Source organism: Astyanax mexicanus, chromosome 23, assembly GCF_023375975.1.
Source record: "Astyanax mexicanus isolate ESR-SI-001 chromosome 23, AstMex3_surface, whole genome shotgun sequence".
Lineage (NCBI taxonomy): Eukaryota > Metazoa > Chordata > Actinopteri > Characiformes > Acestrorhamphidae > Astyanax > Astyanax mexicanus.
The window spans coordinates 1,300,904-1,327,389 of record NC_064430.1 but is presented as its reverse complement, the minus strand read 5'-3'; the positions used below and the strand labels follow the sequence as shown (position 1 = coordinate 1,327,389).

The 26,486-nt window shown below is 35.8% G+C and overlaps 1 protein-coding gene across 3 annotated transcripts in view; it reads left to right on the top strand.

Moving 5' to 3' along the window:
- The window catches only part of cpt1aa (carnitine palmitoyltransferase 1Aa (liver)), a 32,200-nt gene extending 6,823 nt beyond the window's left edge, over positions 1-25,377 (top strand). The window contains exons 6-20 of one of the 3 annotated variants that reach the window (XR_007429063.1): positions 1,966-2,103; positions 3,233-3,310; positions 3,420-3,527; positions 4,938-5,025; positions 9,682-9,877; positions 11,229-11,417; positions 11,515-11,620; positions 12,721-12,834; positions 12,952-13,116; positions 13,709-13,840; positions 17,598-17,750; positions 18,067-18,180; positions 19,615-19,707; positions 21,699-24,098; positions 24,920-25,377. Coding sequence is in view for 2 of the 3 variants with exons in the window: in XM_022665225.2 (XP_022520946.2) it covers positions 1,966-2,103; positions 3,233-3,310; positions 3,420-3,527; positions 4,938-5,025; positions 9,682-9,877; positions 11,229-11,417; positions 11,515-11,620; positions 12,721-12,834; positions 12,952-13,116; positions 13,709-13,840; positions 17,598-17,750; positions 18,067-18,180; positions 19,615-19,707; positions 21,699-21,785 (1,761 nt within the window). In the remaining variant the exon portion in view is untranslated. Of the gene's footprint in view, positions 1-1,965; positions 2,104-3,232; positions 3,311-3,419; positions 3,528-4,937; positions 5,026-7,197; positions 7,283-9,681; positions 9,878-11,228; positions 11,418-11,514; positions 11,621-12,720; positions 12,835-12,951; positions 13,117-13,708; positions 13,841-17,597; positions 17,751-18,066; positions 18,181-19,614; positions 19,708-21,698 lie in introns of all 3 variants that reach the window. The other 2 variants (XM_022665225.2, XM_022665226.2) reach the window with 2 other exon arrangements.
- Positions 25,378-26,486: the final 1,109 nt, after the last annotated feature.

Here is a 26,486-nt window from a genome sequence, read left to right as displayed (position 1 = left end):
CTGTGAAGAGTGTTCACTGTGCAGTATAAAGTCAGGGTTGAGTAGAATTTCTAAGTTGTAAAATCAATCATGGGTAAGCAGCGCGACCTCTCAACCGGAATAGTGGCTCAAATTCAAGCCCTTCGCCAACAAGGCTTGACCCAAACTAAAATTGCTGAGCAGCTCGGCATCAGCCAGTCTTCCGTCTGCAAAGCTCTCAAGAAAAACTGCAGCAAGCGCACCAACTGTTCCGGCGTCCGAAAAACTTCTGCTCGCGACAACAAGCAGCTGAGAAAGATCACAGTCAGCAACCGGTTCAAGTCCACTTCCGAGCTCACCGACTTGTGGAACAAGCAGACCGGCGCTGACGTCTCCAGATCAACCACTTACCGTCGTCTGCGCGAACTCGGCTTCAAATCTCGCGTTCCAGCAGTAAAACCGATGCTGAACAAGAAACAAATGGAGAAACGGCTGAAGTGGGCCAAAGAACACGCGAGTGGACTGCTGAAGACTGGCAGAAAGTGGTCTTCAGTGACGAATCACGCTTCTGCATCTCCTTCGGTGACCAAGGTCCTCGTGTCTGGCGTCGTGGTGGCGAAACCTACAACCACGAGTGCGTGAAAAGATCCGTCAAGTTTCCCCAGAGCGTTATGGTCTGGGGATGCATGTCCGCTCGAGGTGTAGGGAAACTCTGCTTCCTCAAGAAGACGGTCAATGCTGCCGTATATCAAGATGTTCTGGAAACGTTCCTGATTCAGACTGTTGAGGAACAGTTCGGCGAAGAAGACTTCATATTTCAACAGGATCTTGCACCGGCTCATGCGGCAAAGTCGACCAAAGATTGGTTCACTAAAAAACAGCTTGAAGTTTTGGCATGGCCGGCCAACTCGCCTGACCTCAATGTCATTGAAAACCTTTGGGCCATCGTCAAGCGGAAAATTCGCGACAGAAAGCCTACTACGCTGGACCAACTGAAGCAGAACATCGCCACTGCCTGGGAAGCTGTGAGTGCGGAAACTTGCGACAAGCTGGTCAAATCGATGCCGCGGAGACTTCAGGCAGTCATACAAGCCAAGGGGGCAGCCACAAAATACTGAGAAAGTGATGATTGTAATTATAATAAAAAATTATTCTAATTCAATGAAACGGTTTCTCCATTATTCTAATTCAATAAAACAACAGTGTCACAGTTAAATGGCCTAAATGGGCCTTTTGGAAAGCTCAGCTAAGCAAATTTTTTTCCAGGTAACGAGTTCTGTGATTAGTCTAACGAGTAGGACAGGTGCGGTGAACACCTGATTTGCTTTCTGCACAAAAAATGCATTCAAAGAATTTCATGATTGCACTATTTCAAATTATTCTAATTCGTTGACCAGCACCTGTACATAGCAACCACCTGGTGCTGTAACAAACTGGTACAGTTTCTGTACAATTTCCGTAAATTCATTTTCAGAACTTTTCGGGTTTCTATGATCCGGATCAGTTGATGAGTTTGTTTATTTGGAGCTTTAGTTTCTCCCTCTGTTTGGTTTGGTTTCACACAGGCATAAAAACCTAAACGCACCAATAATGTGCACCAATAATGTGTCCCTTAATTGTTTTCACGTCTTAAATATTATTCTACAATGTAGAAAATAGATTAAATAAAGATATAAAGAGGAAACACACGGAATGAGAAAGTGTGTAAAATCTTTAGACTGGTACTGTATATTATTAAAGATAAAATTTGATTGTGTTTTTTGTGTTTTCAGAGGTAGCTTGGTGTGTATCTGGTTAAGTATGAGGTACAGCTTGTGTGTGTGTGTGTGGAGAGTGTGTGTGTGTGTACTGAATGAACTGCACGCTGTTGGGACTGTATTCATGAACTTCTCTAACAAAAGCCTGTGAGATAAACACCCCCGGTTTTATTCAGATGCTGGAGCTGTTCTAGAACTTCAGTTCTACTCTAAATATAAATAAATAACACTATAAACCCTGTTCCTGCAGTATCTGGAGTCAGTGCGCCCCCTTCTGGATGATGAGGAGTACAAGCGCATGCAGGAACTGGCTTTAGACTTTCAGAAGAACCTCGGACCCAAACTGCAGTGGTACCTGACGCTGAAATCCCTGTGGGCCACCAATTATGTACGTTTTTTTGTGGATTATCGGCTGAAACAAGATGAAAATTAAACATTTTGGCTTAAGGTTTTCAATCATTTTTACATTTTTTCACCACAGAATTAAAAAAAAAATGCTAATTATATTTGTATCTTGCTTTTAATAGAAAATGCAATCATAAAACTACAATTTAAAGCTAGAAAAGTCTGATAACAAACTTAAAGTTGGCTTGGAAAAGCTTGTTAATAACATTAAAAAAAGTTCATAAACAGCTAGTCAAAATTAAGTCTAAAAAAACCCCTAAATCCAGTGCTATGTTAGTTTTACTTAGACTTAAATTTAAACGTATCATTTTTACTGTGAGTAGAGTAAAAATGAACTTAAACCTGCCGTTTGCATGACGTCACTGTGGAAACACTGCAGCATGACTAAAATATAATCAGTCTTTTCACTTTTTTTTGTTGGCTGAACAACAAAAGTGCTTTTTATTGCCATTATCGGACAATTTTTTTCTACTACAACTACGATTTAAGCGTATTTATTGATCCACTTTCGTCAGAAATGTGTTTGCCCTTAAAAACACACGTGCAAAGAAACATAATTTCATTATGCTCTGATTTATCATCAAAGCAACTGCTTAAAATGATCAGAACCATTAATAATACTAGACTTCATGAGGAGGAATTTGATGGTGATTTAATGAAGCATAAAAAGCACTTACTGCCCAAAAAAGGAGCTGTAAAATTATAATTCTTTAAACTTTTCTACCGTTTGCATGTGGGCACTGTGGAAACACTACAATATGACCTGAAAATAATTAGTCTTTTCACTTTTTTCATTTAGTTGAACACTGAAAGTGCCTTTTTAAAGATGATTTAAGTTTGTAAAGAAGTTGTTAACGTAGTAAACTAATACTGATAGTGTTATAAATGATGCTTTTTACACTTTTTTGTGTTTAATTTACTGTGTGTAAAATAAAGTAGAGTAAAAATGAACTTAAACCTGCCGTTTGTGTGTTGGCACTGTTGAAAGTGAGAGTGTGGTCAGACACTTATTTTTAGTTGAGTTTTTATTGAGTAAATATTTAATGCATCCCCAAAACTAATGTTTTATCTCATTTTAACTCATTTTTTTCATTTGTTCATTTTTTTTTCAGGTGAGTGATTGGTGGGAGGAGTATATCTACCTTCGAGGTCGAGGTCCAATCATGGTCAATAGCAACTATTATGCAACGGTAAGTTATATACCAACAATCGCTTAGTAATAATTCTTCTAAAACACATTATATAACACAATGCATGTATTATTTTATCTTTTATCTTCTGCTTCCTGTCTTCCTGCAGGACTTCCTGTACCTGTTCCCCACTCATATCCAATCAGCGAGAGCTGGAAACGCCATCCACTCCATCATGCTGTACAGGAGGAAACTGGACCGAGCCCAGCTAAAACCGGTTAGAATACAATTCCACCTTAAAATACCAGTTAAAAAATCCTACATAGTAAATGAATAGTAAAGTGATCTATCAGATTATAAAGGAACACATAATGAATCATGTAGTAACTTAAAAACAGTGTTAAACAAACCTAAATACAATCTTAACTTGTAGTTTCTGAGGCTGGTAACTCTGATAAACTTATCCTGTACAACAGAGAATGCCTGATGAGAGCCAGTTCCATCATTATAACATTTTTGATGGTCTAAAAATCTGGATTAGAACATTACTGAAATATTCACTATTCACTGTATACCTGTAACTCTACCTCTTCACTACTTTACTTTAACTGATGCTCTCAAACACTTTATTAAGAGACAAGAAATTCAAGTAATTAACTCTTGATGAGTTCAGCACAGCTGTTAACTGAAAGCCTGAATTCCAGGAGACTCTACCTCATAAAACTGACTGAGAAAATCCAGCAGAGATGTTCAAAACTGATCATCTAAACAAGAGGAGATAGTTTGAAGAATGTAAAATATAAAACATATTTGTTTGGTTTGTTTAACACTTTTTTTGTTTACTGAATTCAATTTTATTTTATTTGTATACATATGTTTTTTTTATAGTTTGATAACTCTACAATGCAGAAAGTATTATTACAATAATGAAAAAAACACTGAATTTAAGGTGTGTCCTAAACAATTTGTCACATATTATCACTGTTCAAATTAAGAAATAAGAAAACAAATATAGCCATTACATTTAAAATGTATTTGTTAAATTAAAAAAAAATATATATATGTACAGCTCTGTAAAAAAATGAAGAGATCACGTCAGTTTCTGAATCAGTTTCTCTGATTTTGTTAAATATTTAAGTTAATTTAAGTTCATATTTATAAAGTTTTAAGAGTTCAGAAATCAATATTTGGTGGAATAATCCTGGTTGTTTTTTAATCACAGTTTTTTTTCATGCATCTTAGCATCATGTTCTCCTCCACCAGTCTTACACACTGCTTTTGGATAACTTTATGCTGCTTTACTCCTGGTGTAAAAATTCAAGCAGTTCAGTTTGTTGGTTTGATGGTTTGTGATCATCCATCTTCCTCTTGATTATATTCCAGAGGTTTTACATTTGGTAAGATTAAAGAAACTCGTCATTTTTAAGTGAAATCTTATTTTTTTTTAAATCAGAGCTGTATATACAGTATATATATTTATATATATTTATTGCAGTTATTAATCCTTATCCTATATAAATACCACTTGGATATATATTATTTAAAAGTTAAATCTTCTGGTTCGATGTTTCAGGTTTGTGGAATTGATGAGTATTTTTGTGTGTTTTATCTTATTATAACTTTTATTATTATATTTTATTATGTTTTTGTTTCATGCTTCCTGATGTTGTATTTTGCGGCGGTGCAGCTCTATGCTATAGCTAACACCGTACCGGTTTGCTCCGCCCAGTGGGAGCGGCTGTTCAACACCAGCCGTATCCCCGGCCTGGAGAGCGGTAAAACCAGCCGGCCGGAGATTAACCGCAGATCCCCTGCACTAGTCCTGTACTACCAGACTGTCTGATTGGTTAGTACTAGAGGTGTAACGGTACGATTATTCTTTGCGAACCATCAGGGTATGGGGTTCATGATTCGGTTCAAGTAATCTCACGCAGAAAACACCGTACAGGATGTAGGAGACTTGTGGAACCAATGAACGCAATCCAGAACTAATGTTTACCGGAGTGCTGCACGCCCTGCCATAGGAAATTAATGGTTGCCTGTTGCTTTCTAGTGTGAACGCAGGGTTAGGCGCTCGTACTCTCTCTCTCTCTCTCTCTCACTCACACTGTGTCTCAGGCTCTCTCTCTCTTTGTTTCACTCTCCCTCTCTCTCATTCTCTCTCTTGCCCTCCCTATTTCCCTCTCTCTCTCTCTCTTTCTCTCTCTCTCTCGCCCCCTCTCACTCTCTCTCTCTCTCTCGCCCTCTCTCTCTCCCTCTCTCTCTCGCCCTCTCTTTCTCCCTCACTTGCACTGTGTCTCAGGCTCTCTCTTTCTCTCTCTCTCTCTCTCTCTCTCTCTCTCTCACCCTCTCTCTCTCTCTCTTCCTCCCTCTCTCACCCTCTCTCACCCTCTCTCTCACTCTCTCTCTCCCTCTCTCTCACCCTCTCTCTCTCACCCTCTCTCTCTCACCCTCTCTCTCTCTCTTCCTCCCTCTCTCTTCCTCCCTCTCTCACCCTCTCTCTCTCTCTCTCACCCTCTCTCTCTCTCTTCCTCCCTCTCTCGCTCTCTCTCACCCTCTCTCTCACCCTCTCTCTCTCTCTCTCACCCTCTCTCTCTCTCTTCCTCCCTCTCTCACCCTCTCTCTCTCTCTCTCACCCTCTCTCTCTCTCTTCCTCCCTCTCTCGCTCTCTCTCACCCTCTCTCTCACCCTCTCTCTCTCTCTCTCACCCTCTCTCTCTCTCTTCCTCCCTCTCTCACCCTCTCTCTCTCTCTCTCACCCTCTCTCTCTCTCTTCCTCCCTCTCTCGCTCTCTCTCACCCTCTCTCTCTCTCTCTCTCTCTCTCTCTCTCTCTCTTGTATTTTACGTACCAAACCGTGAATTTTCTGTATCGTTACACCCCTAGTTACTAGGGATGCACCGGTTATTTAGCAACCAGAAAAAAGAAAAAATGGACTTTCTTCAGGACTTGGTGGTATTATAAGAAAAATTATGAGCAATTTCGATTCTTTTTACTTTTTAAAATAGATATTACAATAGATACATTTTTAACTGTAGCATCTAGAGTTATCAAATATGCAAACTGATGTTTCTCTTACATTTATTTTCGTCTAAAGTCCAAACCGTTCAAATTTCATCCTGTTATTTGAAGTTTTACAATTGTAAGCAGCTTTTATACTGAACACAGTGCAAAAATAACCTCCTTATATTCCATCAAACAGCAGGTTTAAGTTCATTTTTATATTTTAGTCTCTACATAAATTAATAATGAATAAAAATGAATAACTAACTTTAAATGATGATAAATTACTTTATTACCTTTTCACAGCTTGGCTGTATTCCAGCTGAAAGAAACAAACTAAGGTACATTCATGATTAACACAGCACTACTGAGGTAAATATATATGATTAAAATAGCAGTAGGTAACTGAGGTAAATATAAGATTAGAATAGGACGGCTGACATAAATTCATGATTAAAATAGTACTGCTGAGGTAAATATATAATTAGAATAACAATGCCAAGGTAAATTCATAATTGGAATAACACTGGTGAGGGAAATATATAATTAGAATAGCAATGCTGAGGTAAATTAATGTATTTTGGTGCATCCCTATTAGTTACCAACTCATATGGACTGGAATTTTTTCCCCCTCTCCTATTGGCATACTGGTGTTACAGGACTACCTTCCACCCTCCTCCAGTTCTCCCATTACACTCGTCTATCAGTTCAGTTTTCCTGTATTTATATGTTTGGTTCTGGTTCTGGTGTTGTTTGTTTTCGTTGCCGCCATTTTGGATCCCTGTCCTTCCGTATTGATCCTGTGCAGCTCGAACTCCTCTATTTCCTGTTTAAGCCCCTCAGTAATGACCTCACTTCCTCCCACATGGACCTCCTATTGGACCTTACCTGCCCCTTTAAGCCCCGCCTCTCCTTTTATTTGACCTCTTCCTCTCTGCTTTTACAGCTTTTGCTTCAAAACACTATCCCCATGTGCTCGTCTCAATACGAGTGCATGTTCAACTCCAGCCGCATCCCAGGCATAGACTCAGGTACTGAACCCAGACACCAATCACCACTACCCACTAAACCCCGCACTCAGAGTATAGTTTCCCCGACATACGGCAGGTTTAAGTTCATTTTTACTTTCAACTCACATCAGTGAAATCAAATAAATCAAAGTGTTCAGGATTTATTTTACTCAATTACTGTATACTAGCTGTACAGAACTAGGATAGTAATGTTAGCTAAGCTAACTTTTTTACTGAAGGACTGACTGAGGTAAACTTATGATTAGAACAGCCCTACTGAGGTAAATTTATAATTAGAATAGCACTGCTGAGGTAAATGTATGATTAGAATATCACTGTTGAGCTAACTTTTTTACTGAAGGACTGACTGAGGTAAATGCATGATTAGAATAGCACTGCTGATGTAAATGTATGATTAGAACAACACTGCTGAAGTTAGTGTATGATTAGATCAGCACTACTGAGGTTAATGTATGATTTAAAATAGCACTGCTGAGGTAAATGTATAATTTGAATAGCACTGCTGAGGTAAATGTATAATTATAATACCAATGCTGAGGTAAATTTATAATTAGAATAGCACTGCTAAGGTAAATGTATGATTAGAACAGCCCCACTGAGGTAAAGTTATGATAAGAGCAGCACTGCTGAGGTAAGTGTATGATTAGATCAGCACTGCTGAGGTTAGTGTATGATTAGAATAGCACTGCTGAGGTAAATGCATGATTAAACTAGCACTGCTAAGGTAAATACATGATTAGAATTACTTCTATAAAACTTTAATAAAACTCAAAATTCTAATTCAAGTAAATGCCCCTTATATGTAACACTTTTTACTGAATATTTTGGAACAGAGGAGATCAAGCAGTATAACAGTATATATTCATAATTCTGCATTTTAGTTAAAGGTCAGGCATTTGTTTCATGTATGGTAAATTTGAGCTAAATATATGTAAGTGTATATTTATTAGTATTTATTTAAATTGTTATGATTTATTTATATATATATATATATATATTATTGTGTGTTTACACAGAGAAAAACCCGTACACCTGTGTGAATGGGCCAAAATTTACATTTACTAAACATAATTTAGTAATGTTTTATCTATTTATGATATTTAGACATACTAAATACATTATTATGTTTTTTTTTTTATTATTAATATCACTTTAATTCAATTCAATTTTATTTCTTAACGCTTTTTACAACAAAGGTTGTCACAAAGCAGCTTTACAGAGAAAAACAGGTAATATCAGTGGAGTAAATACTCTAAAAATATAAGTGACATTACTAATATAGTTTATCTCAATTATTTCAGGGACAATATATCATAACAGGCCTTGCTGTGGAAAAAGAAAAGAAAATACAAAATACATGAAACTAATTCCTTCACCTAATTTCATTCCCATCACCCCCCTCCCGTGGCATGTTGCAGAATTGCCCTGCTTTATAATGTATGAAAATTATTTACTTTTTTTTATTTTTTGGCATTTTTTATTTGTTATTTGTAATATATGTTACATTATTGCATTCTGTTCCCTTTTATAATAATATAAATGTCTCTCTTTGTGTGTTTATTGGTATAATACAGCTCTGTAAAAAATGAAGAGAGCGCTTCAGTTTCTGAATCAGTTTCTCTGATTTTGCTATTTATAGGTTTATGTTTGAGTAAAATGAACATTGTTGTTTTATTCTATAAACTACAGACAACATTTCTCCCAAATTCCAAATAAAAATATAGATAGATAGATAGATAGATAGATAGATAGATAGATAGATAGATAGATAGATAGATAGATAGATACTTTATTGATCCCCGAGGGGAAATTCTAGACATCCAGCAGCAGACACAAAGTTACAAAATAAAATATATAAAATATAAAGATAAAAATACGTATAAATACAAACAAATAAAAAAATAGAATGTACAATGTAAAAATACAGTCCTTAGTGTGTGTGTAATGTAGAATGGAGGTAGTGCAGTTGAACAATAGACAGTGTATTGTCATTTAGAGCATTTATTTACAGAAAATGAGAAATTACTGAAATAACAAAAATAATCCTGGAATAACCCTGATGGTTTTTAATCACAGTTTTTGTTTTCATGCATCTTGGCATCATGTTCTCCTCCACCAGTCTTACACACTGCTTTTGGATAACTTTATGCTGCTTTACTCCTGGTGCAGAAATTTAAGCAGTTCAGTTTGGTGGTTTGATGGCTTGTGATCATCCATCTTCCTCTTGATTATATTCCAGAGGTTTTTAATTTGATAAAAGCAAAGAAACTCATCATTTTTAGGTGCTCTCTTATTTTTTTTTTCCAGAGATGTACATATAATAAGGAATGTAGTGGAGTTTGTACTGTATTTTGAGTATTTTAGGGTAATTATTTAATTATTTCTGGTCCTGAGTGCAGACACTATACAGCACGTGTCGAACAGCAGGCACATAGTGGTGTACCACAGGGGGCGCTATTTTAAGGTGGGCATGTTTTACGACGGCCGGCTGCTGTTGCCGCGGGAGATCGAGCAGCAGATGCAGAGGATCATCGCCGACACCTCCGAACCCCAACCTGGAGAGGAGAAGCTCGCCGCCCTCACTGCAGGAAACAGGTAACTTCCTGCTGTTACGCTGGATTCTGTACGTTTAGTTTCGGTTTCACTCTGCAGTTTTAGTGACTGAGCGACTGAACTACTTATCACTTATGTGGGCGGAGTCTTCCTACTAAACTCTAGGAGTGCAAATCTCTCAGTGATCTATAAATTTTGTTTAAATTACAGGGGTTGGAGAATGAAAGTGAAACACCTGGTTTTAGAGCACAATAAATGATAGTGGTGACGGACAGTTCTGGTGGAAACAGGAGAGTTGAGGTGCACATTGAATTCTGCGTGATTTGATCAGCCGTGGTTTTATGTTTTTTTTGGATACAATCCGGGTTAGCACCCGAACATCCCTTTCAGACAGCTTCCTCTTACAGGATCCACAGTTAATCCTGTTGGATGTGGTTGGTCCTTCTTGGTGGTATGCTGACGTTACCCTGGATACCGTGGCTCTTGATGCATCACAAAGACTTGCTGTCTTGGTCACAGATGCTCCAGCAAGACGTGCACCAACAATTTGTCCTCTTTTGAACTCTGGTATGTCTCCCATAATGTTGTGTGCATTGTAATATTTAGAGCAGAACTGTGCTCTTACCCTGCTAATTGAACCTTCACACTCTGCTCTTACTGGTGCAATGTGCAATTAATGAAGATTGATCACCAGGCTGCTCCAATTTAGCCATGAAACCTAAAATCCCACACTAAAATGATGACAGGTGTTTCAGTTTCACTGTCCAACCCCTGTATGCAATTGAGTAGATGAAATGACAATTGAAACAAATAGAACATTTATTTAAAATAATAATTTTCAGTTCTTTACTGTATCAAATCTTTAAAATGTAACCTTAAAAATAAAACACGGATGTCACAGTCTTTTTTAAACTTATTGCATCATGGCTACATTTTCAACACTTAAAATCACCTAAATATTAAATATACAAGTGGGTCGAAGAGTCATTGTACATGCTACATGATGCAGCATTGCCGAATAGCATCACAGCGCTAACACTCGAAGGAAAACGCAGCTACTCAGTTCTGATACATCAGCTCACAGACGCAGCCTTGTGCTGATCCTCATCACCCTAGGAGTAATGAATAGGGGAAAGAAGAGCACCACTGTACTACTCTCCCCACCCAGAGAGAGCAAGACCAACTGTGTGTGCTCTCTCGGGGCTCCGGCAGCTGATGGCAAGCTGCATGACCTGGATTCGAACCAGCGATCTCCTCACGATCATAGTGGAAGTGCTTCAGCATCTCTGACCTGAAATGATCTGAATTAAGTTGAGAAGAGAGTGAACAAGCAAATAACTGTTGTATTTAATAATTAGCATTTTTCCTCGTTCTCTGTGTTCTGATTGGTCAGGGTGCCGTGGGCGTGTGCGCGGGATGCGTATCTCCGGCAGGGGAAGAACAGGCAGTCTCTGGACGCGGTGGAGAAGGCGGCGTTCTTCGTCACGCTGGACGACACCGAGCAGCGGCACGACCTGAAGAACCCGGTGCAGTCTCTGAGGAATTACGGCAAGTCCCTGCAGCACGGGAAGTGCTACGACAGGTGAGACAGGTGTGAGACAGGTGTGAAAGTCGCAGGTACTGCGCGGGAGGTGGCGAGAGCTGTCTGTACTGGAGCTGTGTGTGATCCTGTGTTTCAGGTGGTTCGATAAATCTTTCAACCTGATCGTTTATAAGAACGGAACGATGGGTCTGAACGCAGAGCACAGCTGGGCCGACGCACCAATCATAGTCCACCTCTGGGAGGTAGATAAGTGCATGATTACACCCTGAAAAACAGTGTACACAAAATTTTATATGGTTTTTAACGTTTTTAGTAAATAAAAAATGTGAAACTGAGTCAATACTTTGTCTATAAGAATAGAGTCAAAATCTCAGTCTCTAGAGACAAAGTACCAGAGAGTAGTTTGACAATCCAGGATCAAACACGGAAAAAACACGGTGTTAGAGGGTAAGCTAAGGCGAGGTTAAAGTATATAAAACACAGGTTCGTAACAGGCAGTTAATACAATAGGCAATGAGAAAAGAAAACAAGAGAACGCATCATAGAAGAGCTAGAAAACTACTTTAAATAATGGAAGCAACAGGAAGGTAGTGGGTGGTATATTTACACAATGTAACAAGTGAGAATAATTAGAAGCTCGGAGAGCGGGAGCGCCGCAGTGTCGTGATCAGTAGTGTTAGAGAGTTCCAGTAAAAATGCATGCTAGGAAGTCTGTTGAGTCTTGAGTTCAGAGTCAGAAAACATTAGCTAACATTAGCGGCGGGCTAGCTAACATACTATCGTTAGCAGTGAATTATCTAGCAACATTACAGAAAAGAAAACTATGGTTAACAGAGAGCTAGCTAACATAATAACATTAGCGACGAGCTAGCTAACATAATAACATTAGCGACGAGTTAGCAATGTTATCAGGTTAGCGGAGAGCTAGCTATCATAGTAACGTTAGCGGTGAGTTAGTTGCTGCAAATTTTGATTTCCAATACAACAAATTATTTGCTACCAAAGAAAATATGACTATATTTTTGGGTCTTAAATTATATTTTTTGTGGTCTAAAAAAGGTCTTAAAGGGCATTTTGCATTTTACATTTTTACAGTTTTGTTTACTTAACTTAGCTTTACTTAACTTAGTTGCCCCTCACCATCACCCAGCAGTGAGACCAGCTGAATTAGAAGGGAAACATGGCGACACCCCTGTTCCTTACTAGTGTCGCATAATGCACCTTATAGTGCGGAAAATGTCGTACTAAGCATTTTGTTGGGCAATATATTAATATAACATTTTTTTATGAAAAAAAAAGGGATCACATTGTTTTTTTTGTTTTTTTTTTTAACACAAAAAAGCAAGTGCTTGCGATGGACATCGAGATGAGCTACACTGCAGATGGGCACTGCAAAGGGCAGCCTCACCGCAACCTGCCAGGACCCCAGAGACTACAGTGGAACATCCCATCTGAGGTGAGTCTCCGGTTTCCCATCATTCCCCCTGTTATAAACACATTATACTGCAGCATGGGGAGGTTGTGGTGAGGTTCTGATCCGCTCTGGTGTCTGTGTGTGTATTATTACTCTCAGTGTCAGAGTATGATCAGTAACTCGCTGGCGGTGGCTCAGGCTCTGGCGGACGACGTCGACTCTCACATCATCCCCTTCGAGGACTTCGGGAAAGGCCTGATCAAAAAGTGCAGGACCAGCCCAGACGCCTTCATCCAGATCGCCCTGCAGCTCGCGCACTACAAGGTCCAGAACTCTATTATTAATATTATTATTAAATTAATTCAGCTCCACTGATCAAATATAGAGCTCTGGCTTTCAGTTAACAGCTGTGCTGAACTCATGAAGAGTTAATTAGTTGAATTTCTTGTCTCTTAATGTAAAGTTTGAGAGCATCAGTTAAAGTAAAGTAGTGTAGAGGTAGAGTTACAGGTATACAGTGAATAGCCCTAAAAATACTTTAAGAAAAAATAAGGGTCAGTCAATCTGAAAAGAAGAATTTCACTTTGAACTTTGAAAATATCCTCAAGTGCTGTCTTCAAAAAAAACATCAAAAACATATATAATATAATAATGATGAAACCGGCTCTCATCAGGACCAGCCCAATAAAGGAGGAGAAATTTTTAGTTTGTTTAACACTGTTTTTAAGTCACAACATGATTCCTTATGCGTTTCATTTATTATGTCTTTTCTCAGTTGTGAAATAATAACTAAAATAATCAAAATCTAATCTGAGAATTTTAAATTTTAAATTTTATATATTTAAATGAATAATATTGAGATTCAATTGTTTTCAAAATATCACCCTGTTTGAAGCATTTTTTGTTTATTGTTTAGGACAAAGGGAAGTTCTGCTTGACGTATGAGGCGTCTATGACCCGTTTGTTCAGAGAGGGCAGAACCGAGACGGTGCGGTCCTGCACTGTGGAGACCTGCAACTTCGTCAGAGCCATGATCAGCAACGAGACGGTACTCAACTGCTATAAATAACAGCCTGTTCATCAATTACACAGATGATCATACTACTAATCACTCGTTACAGGATTCCTGCAGCTCCTTAAAACGTCTTTCTTAAATTAAATCTGGGTAATTAAGGTCTAAAATTGACTTAAATCTACTGTAAACTTGTTGTAGGTATTACATTTTCAGACTGTGAGCTTCATGCCAGTGGAAAAGCACATGCTAACTTTAGCGACGAGCAAGCTAACGTTACAGGAAAGAGAACCAAGGTTAACAGAGAGCTAGCTAACGTTAGCAGCGAGCTAGGTAACATGCTAACGTTAGACGCAAGTTAGTTAACATAATAACATTAGCGGTGAGTTAGCTATTAAGGTTAATAGAGTGCTAGCTAACATCAGTGGCAAGATAACATTTCTAGGGAGAGAACTAAGGTTAGCAGAGAGCTAGCTGACATTAGCGCAGAGCTAGCCAACATGCTAATATAGTAACATTAGTGGCGAGTTAGATACTTTACCGGGGAGAGAAATAAGGTTAGCGCAGAGCTAGCCAACATACTAACATAGTAACGTTAGCGGGGAGTAAGCTATTTTACTGGGCAGAGAATTAAGGTTAGTGGAGAGCTAGCTAACGTTAGCAGCGAGCTAGAGAACATACTATTTTTAGCTGTGAGTTAGCAAGCTACGTTACTGGGGAAAGAACTAAGGTTAGCAGAGAGCTAGCTAACATTAGCGCAGAGCTAGCCAACATGCTAACATAGTAACGTTAGCAGCAAGATATCTACGTTACTGGGGAGAGAACTAATGTTAGCAGAGAGCTAGCTAACATAAGCACAATGCTAGCCAACGTGCTAACATAGTAACGTTAGCGGCAAGATATCTACTACCGGGGAAAGAACTAATGTTAGCAGAGAGCTAGCTCACATATTAGCGTTAGCGGCGAGTTATCTATGTTACTGGGGAGAGAACTAAGGTTAGCGAAGAGCTAGCTAACATAAGCACAATGCTAGCCAACATGCTAACATAGTAACGTTAGCGTCAAGATATCTACTACCGGGGAAAGAACTAATGTTAGCAAAGAGCTAGTTAACATAGCAAATTAGTTATTTTTGGTTAGGATTTCCAATACAACAAATTATTTTGTACCAAAGAAATTATTACTAAATTTTTAAGTCTTAAATTATATTTATTGGGGTCTAAAAAAGGACTTAAAAAGCATTAAATTTGCCTTTTAAAATGGTGGCCCGGAGAGTACATTCAGAAAAGTTAGAGCCTAACAAAAGCAGGAAAATTAGCAGAACATTCTTCTTGTTTTGGATCAGAACTCTGTTTAAACAGGTCTGTAATGTCCTCGTGAACTTTTGTAAAAAGTAAAAAACTAAAAAGAGCTACTTTTGTCGAGCTCACGCTGACATTCACAAGAACAGCTTCAACTCTGACATTCTGACACTCGCAGCACCTTCCCCTGTTCCTCACCACATGTTCTCCTGCTGAGGAACGCTGTGAGCTTCATCTGAACTGCATGCTCTCTTTATAAACTGCTCCGTTCAGTGAAGGATTAATATTTAAATATACCATAGAATAGAATAGAAAAGTCCTTAAAGTCTTTAAAATCTTAAAAAGACTTAACAATTCTTTTAAATTATTTAAAAGTCTTACAAAGTCTTTCAAATACTTTCAAAGTCAAAAAAGTGTAAAGTCTGGAAAAGTCTTGAAAGTTTTAAAAAGAAAAGTCTCAAACAGTCTTAAAAATCTTAAAAAATCTTTTAAAAATCTTCAAATGTCGTTAAACGCCTTAAAGCGTCCTATAACGTATTAAAACAGCTTAAAAAGTCATATAAGTCTTTAAAAATCTTAAAGTCCTAAAGTCTTAAATAGATTCTGAAAGTCTTAAATAGTCTTAGAAAACCTTAGAAACTTTTAAAATGTATTTGAAAGTATTTGCACTTCAGTTTCTGAATCCGTTTCTCTGATTTTGCTATTTATAGGTTTATGTGTGAGTAAAATGAACATTGTTGTTTTATTCTATAAACTACAGACAACATTTCTCCCAAATTCCAAATAAAAATATTCTCATTTAGAGCATTTAATTACCGAAAATGAGAAATGACTTAAATAACAAAAAAGACGCAAATGAAGCAAGTTCATATTCATATTGAGTTCAGAAATAATCAATATTTGGTGGAATAACCCTGGTGGTTTTTAATCACAGTTTTTTTTCATGCATCTTGGCATCATGTTCTCCTCCACCAGTCTTACACACTGCTTTTGGATAACTTTATGCTGCTTTACTCCTGGTGTAAAAATTCAAGCAGTTCAGTTTGGTGGTTTAATGGTTTGTGATCATCCATCTTCCTCTTGATTATATTCCAGAGGTTTATAATTTGGTAAAATCAGAGCTGTTTTTACAGTGAGTAGAGTAGAAGCTCTGCTGCAGATGGAGAAGGAGGTGGTGGAGCTCTGCCAGTGTTCAGTGCTGTATTTCTCTGGTTACTATGATCACCGTTACTAAAGGCTAAGATTCTGGAACATTTCAGCTTCAGAGTTTCAGCCAGAGCGTCCATCACCACCGCTCACCTCCAACCACCTCCAACCACTGAGCCTGAACTCCGGCAGTCTCCAGCCTAAAGTCTCAGATACGTCATCACCCGTCATTAATCATCACACATCAGCTATTCAATGAGATAATGCACATTTAAATTATACCTGTCATCCACCTGCTCACTGCTCAGATATCTCACTCCTGATTTGCAGGATTCACGGTTTATTTAATTTAATGCTGTAGAAAGTAGGAGCTGGGCAATATGGCCTTAAAATAATATAAAAAATAATATCACAATATTTCATAGTATTTCATGGTAACTACTTTTGGCGATATATGACAAAACACTGAATAAAAATAAAAATTAAGAATACACTACTGCAACAAAATGACATTTTTATTTTACAATATTGCACCCCCCTAACTGAGATATTAAAAAAATACAAGAATTTTATCAGATTTGTATCAGAAGTCAATGATTCCGAATGATCAGTCATGATAATAATAATATTGCACTCCATATATCTCCATATATCCAGGATTAAAGTAAAATAAATGATACTGGACAGATATAACATGTCTATAGTAGATATATAATGTGAAATGAGAACAGAGTGAATTTTTCTTTTGATAAAAACAGTAAAAAAGTAGAACCCTGATGTGATAATTAGGGGTGGGTGATATGATATATATTTCTTGGGTATAATATCGTTCACCAAATTCAAAAATGTTGGTGATGTTATTGCATACAATACGATTAAGATACTATAATTAATATAAGATTAAACCAAACTGAACTGCTTGAATTTTTCACCAGGAGTAAAGCAGCATAAAGTTATCCAAAAGCAGTGTGTAAGACTGGTGGAGGAGAACATGATGCCAAGATGCATGAAAAAAAACTGTGATTAAAAACCAACCAGGATTATTCCACCAAATATTGATTATTTCTGAACTCTTAAAACTGTATGAATATGAACTTGTTTTCTTTGCATTATTTGAGGTCTGAAAGCTCTGCATCTTTTTTGTTATTTCAGTCATTTCTCATTTTCTGTAAATAAATGCTCTAAATGAGAATATTTTTATTTGGAATTTGGGAGAAATGTTGTCTGTAGTTTATAGAATAAAACAACAATGTTCATTTTACTCAAACATAAACCTATAAATAGCAAAATCAGAGAAACTGATTCAGAAACTGAAGTGCTCTCTTCATTTCTGTGTTTTTGTACAGAGGGAGAAGAAGCTGGATCTGCTGAAACAGGCTGCAGAGAAACACCAGCAGCTCTACCGTCTGGCGATGACGGGTCAGGGCATCGACCGCCACCTCTTCTGCCTGTACGTCGTCTCCAAGTACCTGGGCCTGGACTCACCTTTCCTCTCTGAGGTCAGCTGATGGGATTAGCATTGCTATCACAGCATTAGCATCACTAAAATACCAGCCTCTAGCCTCACTCAGTATCACTACTGTAGTGTTAGCATCGCTATCGCAGTGTTGGCCTCTCCTAGCATCGTTATCACAGGATTTGCATTGCTACCATGCCCGACTGCAGTGTGTAAATCGAGTAGCTGCTCCCATCTCAGTCATTTACAATGGGATGAATGCTTTTTCTGTGCAAATCAGCCATATTTAGCAGACGTGCTGTAGTAAAAACACTTAACTAACAGTGGTGATATGTCGTACCTGTGCTGTTTGTCTGCAGGTGCTCTCAGAGCCGTGGAGGCTGTCCACCAGTCAGACGCCGGTTCAGCAGCTGGAACTGTTTGATCTGGTGAAGCATCCTGAGCATGCAACCACCGGCGGCGGCTTCGGTCCGGTGAGTCCCACAGATTTTATGCAGATTATATGCAGTTTATATGTAGATTGTTTACAGATTATATACAGTTCATATGCCGTTTATATACAGTTTATATGCAGATTATATACAGTTTATATGCAGATTATGTACAGATTATATACAGTTTATATACAGTTTATATGCAGATTATGTACAGATTATATGCAGATTATATACAGTTTATATGCAGATTATGTACAGATTATATGCAGATTATATACAGTTTATATGCAGATTATGTACAGATTATATGCAGATTATATACAGTTTATATGCAGATTATGTACAGATTATATGCAGATTATATACAGTTTATATGCAGATTATGTACAGATTATATGCAGATTATATACAGATTATATGAAGATTATATACAGATTATATACAGATTGTATACAGATTATATACAGTTTATATGCAGATTATGTACAGATTATATGCAGATTATATACAGTTTATATGCAGATTATGTACAGATTATATGCAGATTATATACAGTTTATATGCAGATTATGTACAGATTATATGCAGATTATATACAGATTATATGAAGATTATATACAGATTATATACAGATTGTATACAGATTATATACAGTTTATATGCAGATTATGTACAGATTATATGCAGATTATATACAGATTATATGAAGATTATATACAGATTATATACAGATTGTATACAGATTATATACAGTTTATATGCAGATTATGTACAGATTATATGCAGATTATATACAGATTATATGAAGATTATATACAGATTATATACAGATTGTATACAGATTATATACAGTTTATATGCAGATTATGTACAGATTATATGCAGATTATATACAGATTGTATACAGATTATTTACAGTTTATGTATACAGATTATATACAGATTATATACAGATTATATGCAGATTGATAGTGCAAAAAATACGATAGATCACTGTGCAATATCTTTGTTCCTTACTAGTGTCGCTTAAAATGTGGTTTATAATACAGTGCACCTTATAATGTGAAAAATACCTTTTTTTTTTTTTAAAGTGAATGATTGGTGTAGAAATAGGAAGGTGGTCAGAAAGTCATTCTTTTTTTGTTGTGGATGAAAATAAAGACACATTTCTCGTAGTCTAATCTCAGTTTCAGACAGAACTGTAGAGCTGCAGGAAGTGGCGTCTGTGAGACTGTATTTTTTAATGTGGTAATAAAGCCAGAGCTTACGCAACTTCCCCCGAATCCTAAATCACTTCTGTTCAAATCAAATCACCGGTTCCAGTTCTCCTGAGCAGCGTGGAAATGATGTTTTACAGCGAGCAGAAGAAGAGCCAGAGCCGGTATTAGTTCCTCAGACTGCAGGAGGGATTGATCTGGATTTATCTGAAGGTCTGTATCTGGTAATGGAAGGTGGTGTTTTGTGCTGCAGGTGGCTGATGATGGTTATGGGGTGGCTTATATCATCGTGGGTGAGAAGCTGATTAACTTCCACATCTCCTGCAAACATTCCAGCCCAGAAACTGTGAGTAAAAAACATTAATATACATTATTATACATGTAAAATCAAAACTCCAATCCAAATCATTAAAATCCAATGGTGCTCCAATCTCTCATCCAATTTTAAAAAGACTATAACAGCTTTGTTATGCTTTTCTATTCTTTATGATTTTATTCTATTGTTCTAGTGGTCTTAAAATGACAATAAAACACAAGTAAACACTAGTTTACTATCTCAGGACTTCATACAAACCTACATACTACTCAGTGTAGCTGTGATGCTTACCGTGTGCAATATCCATCTCACTACGAGTACTGTGATCCCCTTATCACCATTTGTGCAATATGTTTAATGTGCAATATTTTTCTCACTTTTTTATCTACTATTTATTTGATATTTTTTCACTGTTACTCTTGCGCAATAATACTGGTCCACCCTACCATAATCATATCTCTGTATATATGTATATATATTTTTCTTTTACTATCTATACTTTTTTAAGTATCTTTATATATTTTCCTGCAATAGTTTTTTGTATATATAGATTTATCATTATTTGTTTATACCTTTTCCTGACCTGTTTCTCTGTCCTTTACTCTGCACAGCTGTAACATGGTAAATTTCCCCATTGTGGGATTAATAAAGGACTATCTTATCTTATCTTATTTTATAAAAATCGAGTGTTATAATAAAATAATATGCCGCGAACGCCTCAAACAGAAGTACAGTAGATGGGCGTGGCCTTTTGTTCCTCATCTATTCTTAATTTTCAGTGTAGCCGAGCATTTATAAAAACAGGGATCAACACGATAAAGAAAATAAGAAGTAAATTTAATCTTTTTTAAATAACAGTAAATTAAATATAAAAATAGATTTTAAAAAATTATAATTATAATAGTATAATAGTAAATCGTAAAAAACTTGGTTTAATTGATAAGATATTAAGATCAAAAGAAGGTAAGATCAAAACAACAAAAACGCTTTAAAATTAAGCTAAAACTAACTTTTACATAGTACAATATAAACAATGCAAATAAATAAATGAACTAAAAAAATAGTAATAATAGTAATAATAATAAAAGAAAATCTAAATAACTTAAAGAAATAGTTCAAAACTATTAAACAATAAAAAAGAAAAATATGAAAAGAAATAAATAGGAAATAAAGACTAAGAGAAGAACTACAAGAAAAAAAATAAAACTTAAGAAGAATGTAAAGAATAAGATAAGATAATACAAATAACTGCATAGTTGCGCATATAATGTAATGTCCAGATTGTCACAGTATTTCTAGTCATTGGTGATCATTTTGAAAAATGGCCGCCATCTTGGATTGTTTAGGTGGCTAATGTGCTCTTATTAATGCCAAATGTGTTGCTTTTATTACAAAGTGTTAAACGTATCTTGTAGAATATGGACCTAATCAGCAACACTATAAATATCTCTGTAAAAAAAATAAGATTTCACTTAAAAATGATGATTTTCTTTGATTTTACCAAATTAAAAACCTCTGGAATATAATCAAGAGGAAGATGGATGATCACAAACCATCAAACCACCAAACTGAACTGCTTGAATTTTTACACCAGGAGTAAAGCAGCATAAAGTTATCCAAAAGCAGTGTGTAAGACTGGTGGAGGAGGAGAACATGATGCCAAGATGCATGAAAAAAAACTGTGATAAAAACCAACCAGGATTATTCCACCAAATATTGATTATTTCTGAACTCTTAAAACTTTATGAATATGAACTTGTTTTCTTTGCATTATTTGAGGTCTGAAAGCTCTGCATCTTTTTTTTTTTTTTTTGCAAATAAATGCTCTAAATGACAATATTATATATACATAAATATATAATATTTAAATAGAATAAAACAACAATGTTCATTTTACTCAAACATAAACCCATTTTTTTCCAGAGCTGTATTTATGTTAATAGAGGGGAATCTGTAAATCTATAACTGGTTGATTGAATGCATGTCTCTTATATGACTCGTGATTTTTGTTTGGTTTTCAGGATGCTCAGCGTTTTGGGAACCACATCAGACAGGCGATGCTGGACATGCTGGCCCTGTTTCAGCTGGATCCCAAAGCTCTGAAGTGAGACGAACGCCCTGCTTTACCTTCTGCAGCTCATTTCTCTTCTCTTTTCTTCTCTTTTCTCTTTCTTTTCTTTTATTTTCTGTTGCTGGAGCGAGATTGATATGGGTGTTATAATTCTGAGTTGAAGGATTTGATGAAAGGGAAATGAGAGGCTTTGAGTGTGAGTGTGAGTATGAGGGCTGCATAGTGTATAGTTTCAGCATTGTGTGCACATGTAGAACCGGGAGGTACTGTAAAAATGTTTAAAATCATGATATTTAAAGACATTTTCACTATATATTTATTTGTTCAGTCAAAACAAACATTATTATAAGGCGCATTATTAAGCGACACTAGTAAAGATGCCTAGGAAAGCTGGCGGAACCACCTACGTAAACAGAACTGTAATTCTTAAACAAAAAATGCTGGATGTTAATCTACACAGATTTATCTTCTAAACAGTAACCTTACATTTTCAGCATTTGTATAAGGGTGAGTTTTCAGCGAAGTTTCTCCAGCACTAAGGCTGGGTGCAGCAGCATTAGCATTAGCCGCTAGTAAACGCCGCCCAACAGCGCTAAACTGAGACACCTGAATGTTCCACTCTCACTTAGGTTGTTTTTTGTTTTAAACTCCCCTCTGAAAGGGGAAAGAGCTAGTGCTTAGCGCTGTGGTTTAACGGCTAATGCTGCTAATGCTCCAGCCTTAGTGCTGGAGAAACTTTACTGAAAACTCTTATAACACCCTTATAACTCTGTACTTCAGCAGAGTGACTTTACTGCTCCTTAATACTTATCTGACTGGTAGAATTCATACATAAGGAGCACCGGATTATAAGTTCGCCTTATATATAGTGCGAAACGAGCTGAAAATGCAATTTTACGATACACAGTGCACCAGAGTGTGCACATTTCAGTCTAAATTCTCAATCATGTTTATTGTTCCTGGTAATTTTATTGCTATATCTGATCTATATTTCAAATATTGTGCAGCCATAGTGTGAATATGAGTGTGAATATATGTATTTAAGCTCAAATACAGGGTTGTTTTAAGTGCCGGTGCTTTAAAGAGGGTCTTAACTGATCTGCTGAAGACTGAAAAATATATACGGACCAAACGTTTGGCCAATAAAAACGAAAGGAACCAATCAATCACAGCATCACATCATCACAGCATTACATCACATCTCTTTCTCAGTATCTTAGTACTTAATTATATAAATTCTTTTAGCTTTAAACACTAGATACTGCGTATATAATCAGAACCACACCTTTTCCGTCTGCTGACATTTCCTGCGTTCAGCGTTTCAGTGGGGAATCACCTCCTGACCACCGTTTATTTAGCTTTAGGGTTTATTTAGCTTTAGCGTTTATTTAGCTTTAGCTGATCTCTCCAGACCTGTAGTATTAATGTGGTGGATGACGCTGCTGTGGTAAATCTTGTTTAAAGTGTTTCCAAGTGCTGATAAAGTGATTTGAGAAGAATTAGGGCTTTTTTGCAAGCTTTGCTCTGCTGCTGCTGTTGTGCACAATATTACAGGACTTATTATATCAGTCTGTGTGGAGAGTGATGTGGTGTTTACTGAAAAAATACTGTGCTGAAAATATATTAAATATATTAAATATTATAATAGCTTAGACATTCTCAAACAGGGAGTGTATGATTTTATTGTTAACTGGGCAGAATGTATTTAAGTGCATTTAAAAGTTACCAGTCTCTCACCAAGAGGTGCACTACCCTACCAAAACTAGCCATTCCAGGTTCATTGTGGTAAATTTTGTTTAAATCTAGTGGTTTTTTGGTCATTTTGCTTTGCTACTGCTGTTGTGCACTATTACAGGACGTGCTAAATATAATACAGTAAAATATATATAATTTATTTTTCATAACAACCATAATGCTTCTCTTAGTTCATTAATACACCACTTTTGTAGTCTCTCAGCTGGACAGAATGTCTTTAAATGCATTTAAAAGTCACCGATCTCTCACCATGAGGTGCACTACCCTACTAAAAGTAGCCATTGTGGTTCAGTGTGGTAAATCTTGCAGTTTTCCAGTAATTCTGCTTTGCTACGGCTGTTGTGCACTATATTATTACTATATTAATACAGTATTTATGGGAAGCAGGTGGTGAGTTGTGGCGTTTTTACAGTGCTGAAGATAATACAGTAAAATATATATAATATATTTTTCAAAACAACCATATTGCTTCTCTCGGTTCATTAATACACCACTTTTGTAGTCTCTCAGTTGGACAGAATGTATTTGAGTGCATTTAAAAGTCACCGATCTCTCACCAAGAGGTGCACTACCCTACCAAAACTAGCCATTCCAGGTTCATTGTGGTAAATCTTGTTTAAATCTGACCGTTTTCTGTATATTTGCTTTGCTTTTTTGTGCACTATATGCTAAAGATAATACAGTAAAAAAAATAAATAATAATATATATATATATAAACAGCTCTGGAAAAAAGTAAGAGATCACTTCAGTTTCTGAATCAGTTTCTCTGATTTTGGTATTTATAGGTTTATGTTTGAGTAAAATGAACATTGTTGTTTTATTCTATAAACTACAGACAACATTTCTCCCAAATTACAAATAAAAATATTCTCATTTAGAGCATTTATTTACAGAAAATGAGAAATGGCTGAAATAACAAAAAAGATGCAGAACTTTCAGACCTCAAATAATGCAAAGAAAACAAGTTCATATTCATAAAGTTTTAAGAGTTCAGAAATAATCAATATTTGGTGGAATAATCCTGGTTGGTTTTTAATCACAGTTTTTTTTTCATGCATCTTGGCATCATGTTCTCCTCCACCAGTCTTACACACTGCTTTTGGATAACTTTATGCTGCTTTACTCCTGGTGCAAAAATTCAAGCAGTTCAGTTTGGTGGTTTGATGGTTTGTGATCATCCATCTTCCTCTTGATTATATTCCAGAGGATTTAAATTTGGTAAAATCAAAGAAACTCATCATTTTAAGTGCTCTCTTATTATTTTCCAGAGCTGTATAATCGTATATTTTTCAAAACATTCATTCAGCTGGGCAGAAGGTCTTAGATTGTGTTTTAAAGGTATTTAAAGGCATCGTCTAGAAGTTACTGATCTCTCACCCAGAGGTGCACTACCCTACTAAAACTAGCCATTCCAGGTTCATTGTGGTAAATCTTGTTTAAAAGCTGATAAAGTGATTTTAACACCGCTGTTGTTCACTATTACAGGACGTGAAAATATTTGGATGAATTATATTATTATTGAATAATTTTGTTCTGAGTTGCTAAAGAATTTGAAAAAACATTATTTCTTATTAAAAAAAAGTAAAAAAGCATTAATTAATGAATTAATGGCTAATTGTATGTCCATCTTGTACCTGACCAATGCATTAAATGCACTAAATGCTTAAAATGTACATTATGATTATTATTTGTTTTTATTTTTCTACACTTCATCTTTCTGATCTTTTGTTAAAATTAATTTTAGTTGAAACGAATCTCAATGAGGCACAAATGAAATGTTGTATTACTGTACGTTATTAATGCAAGAATGATGTAAACGGTTCTGAATTGTGAATCACGAGTGAAAAAATTAAAGAACTAAAGAAGAATGGGAGCTGAAATGTGTTTGTTTATTTGTGTTTATGATAATTGCAATTAAAAACATGAAATATTTACATTAGCATAAATTAGCATAAAAATACTTTTATACTTAAATACCACACAAGTGTATGTGCTTTAATTAATAAAAAATAAAATAGAAAATCACATTAATAATCATTTACCAAAACTTATTTAGAGAAAAACATCCTTTTACAGCTTTTGCAACATAAAAATAGTCTTAAATATATATATATATATAATCATAACATTCTGACCATTTTTGTATCCATTATTGTTTCATCTCAGTTCTGTATCTGTTTCTATATATATTTTATTATTCTCCTTTTTTCACCCTGTTCTTCAGTACTCTATACTATATACAATACTCAATACTATATATTTATATATATATATTATATATATATTTATATATACATATATGTGTGTGTATATACAGTGTATATATATATATATATATATAATAACAATCATAAACTTTATTTATATAGCACCTTTCATACATAAAAATGCAGCTCAAAGTGCTTTACATAGAGATAAAATTATGATAGAATAAAAATACAGTCGAAACCAGAAAACCATAAAACCATAAAAATAAGATGTAATTAAAAGCTAAACAATTAAAATAAGATAATACAGTAAAAATAAAATCATAACCAAATGATTAAACAGTAAATAAAACATTTATAATATATAAACATTAAGAAAGGTCTAAATAAATGCTAGAAAATTAAGAATAAGGTCTTATTAAAAGCGAATATAAAAAGATATGTTTTTAGCTTTTTCTGAAAACTAGGAACAGAGGGTGCTTGATGAATATTTATCGGTAATGTGTTACAGATTGTTGGTGCATAAAAACAGAAAGCTGCTTCTTTACTCTTTTTGAGTTTCATACGGGGGATCTGGAGGAGTTTATGAGTGTAATAAAAATAAAAAAATAATAAAATGAACATTAATAAAATATAATACTCAAAAACAGATTCATAAAAATTATGATAGATTAAAAATACAGTCAAACCCAGACAGATAAAAATAAGATCTAATTAAAAGCTATAAAATAAAAATAAGATAATAATAGAGTAAAAATAAAATCAGAACCAAATA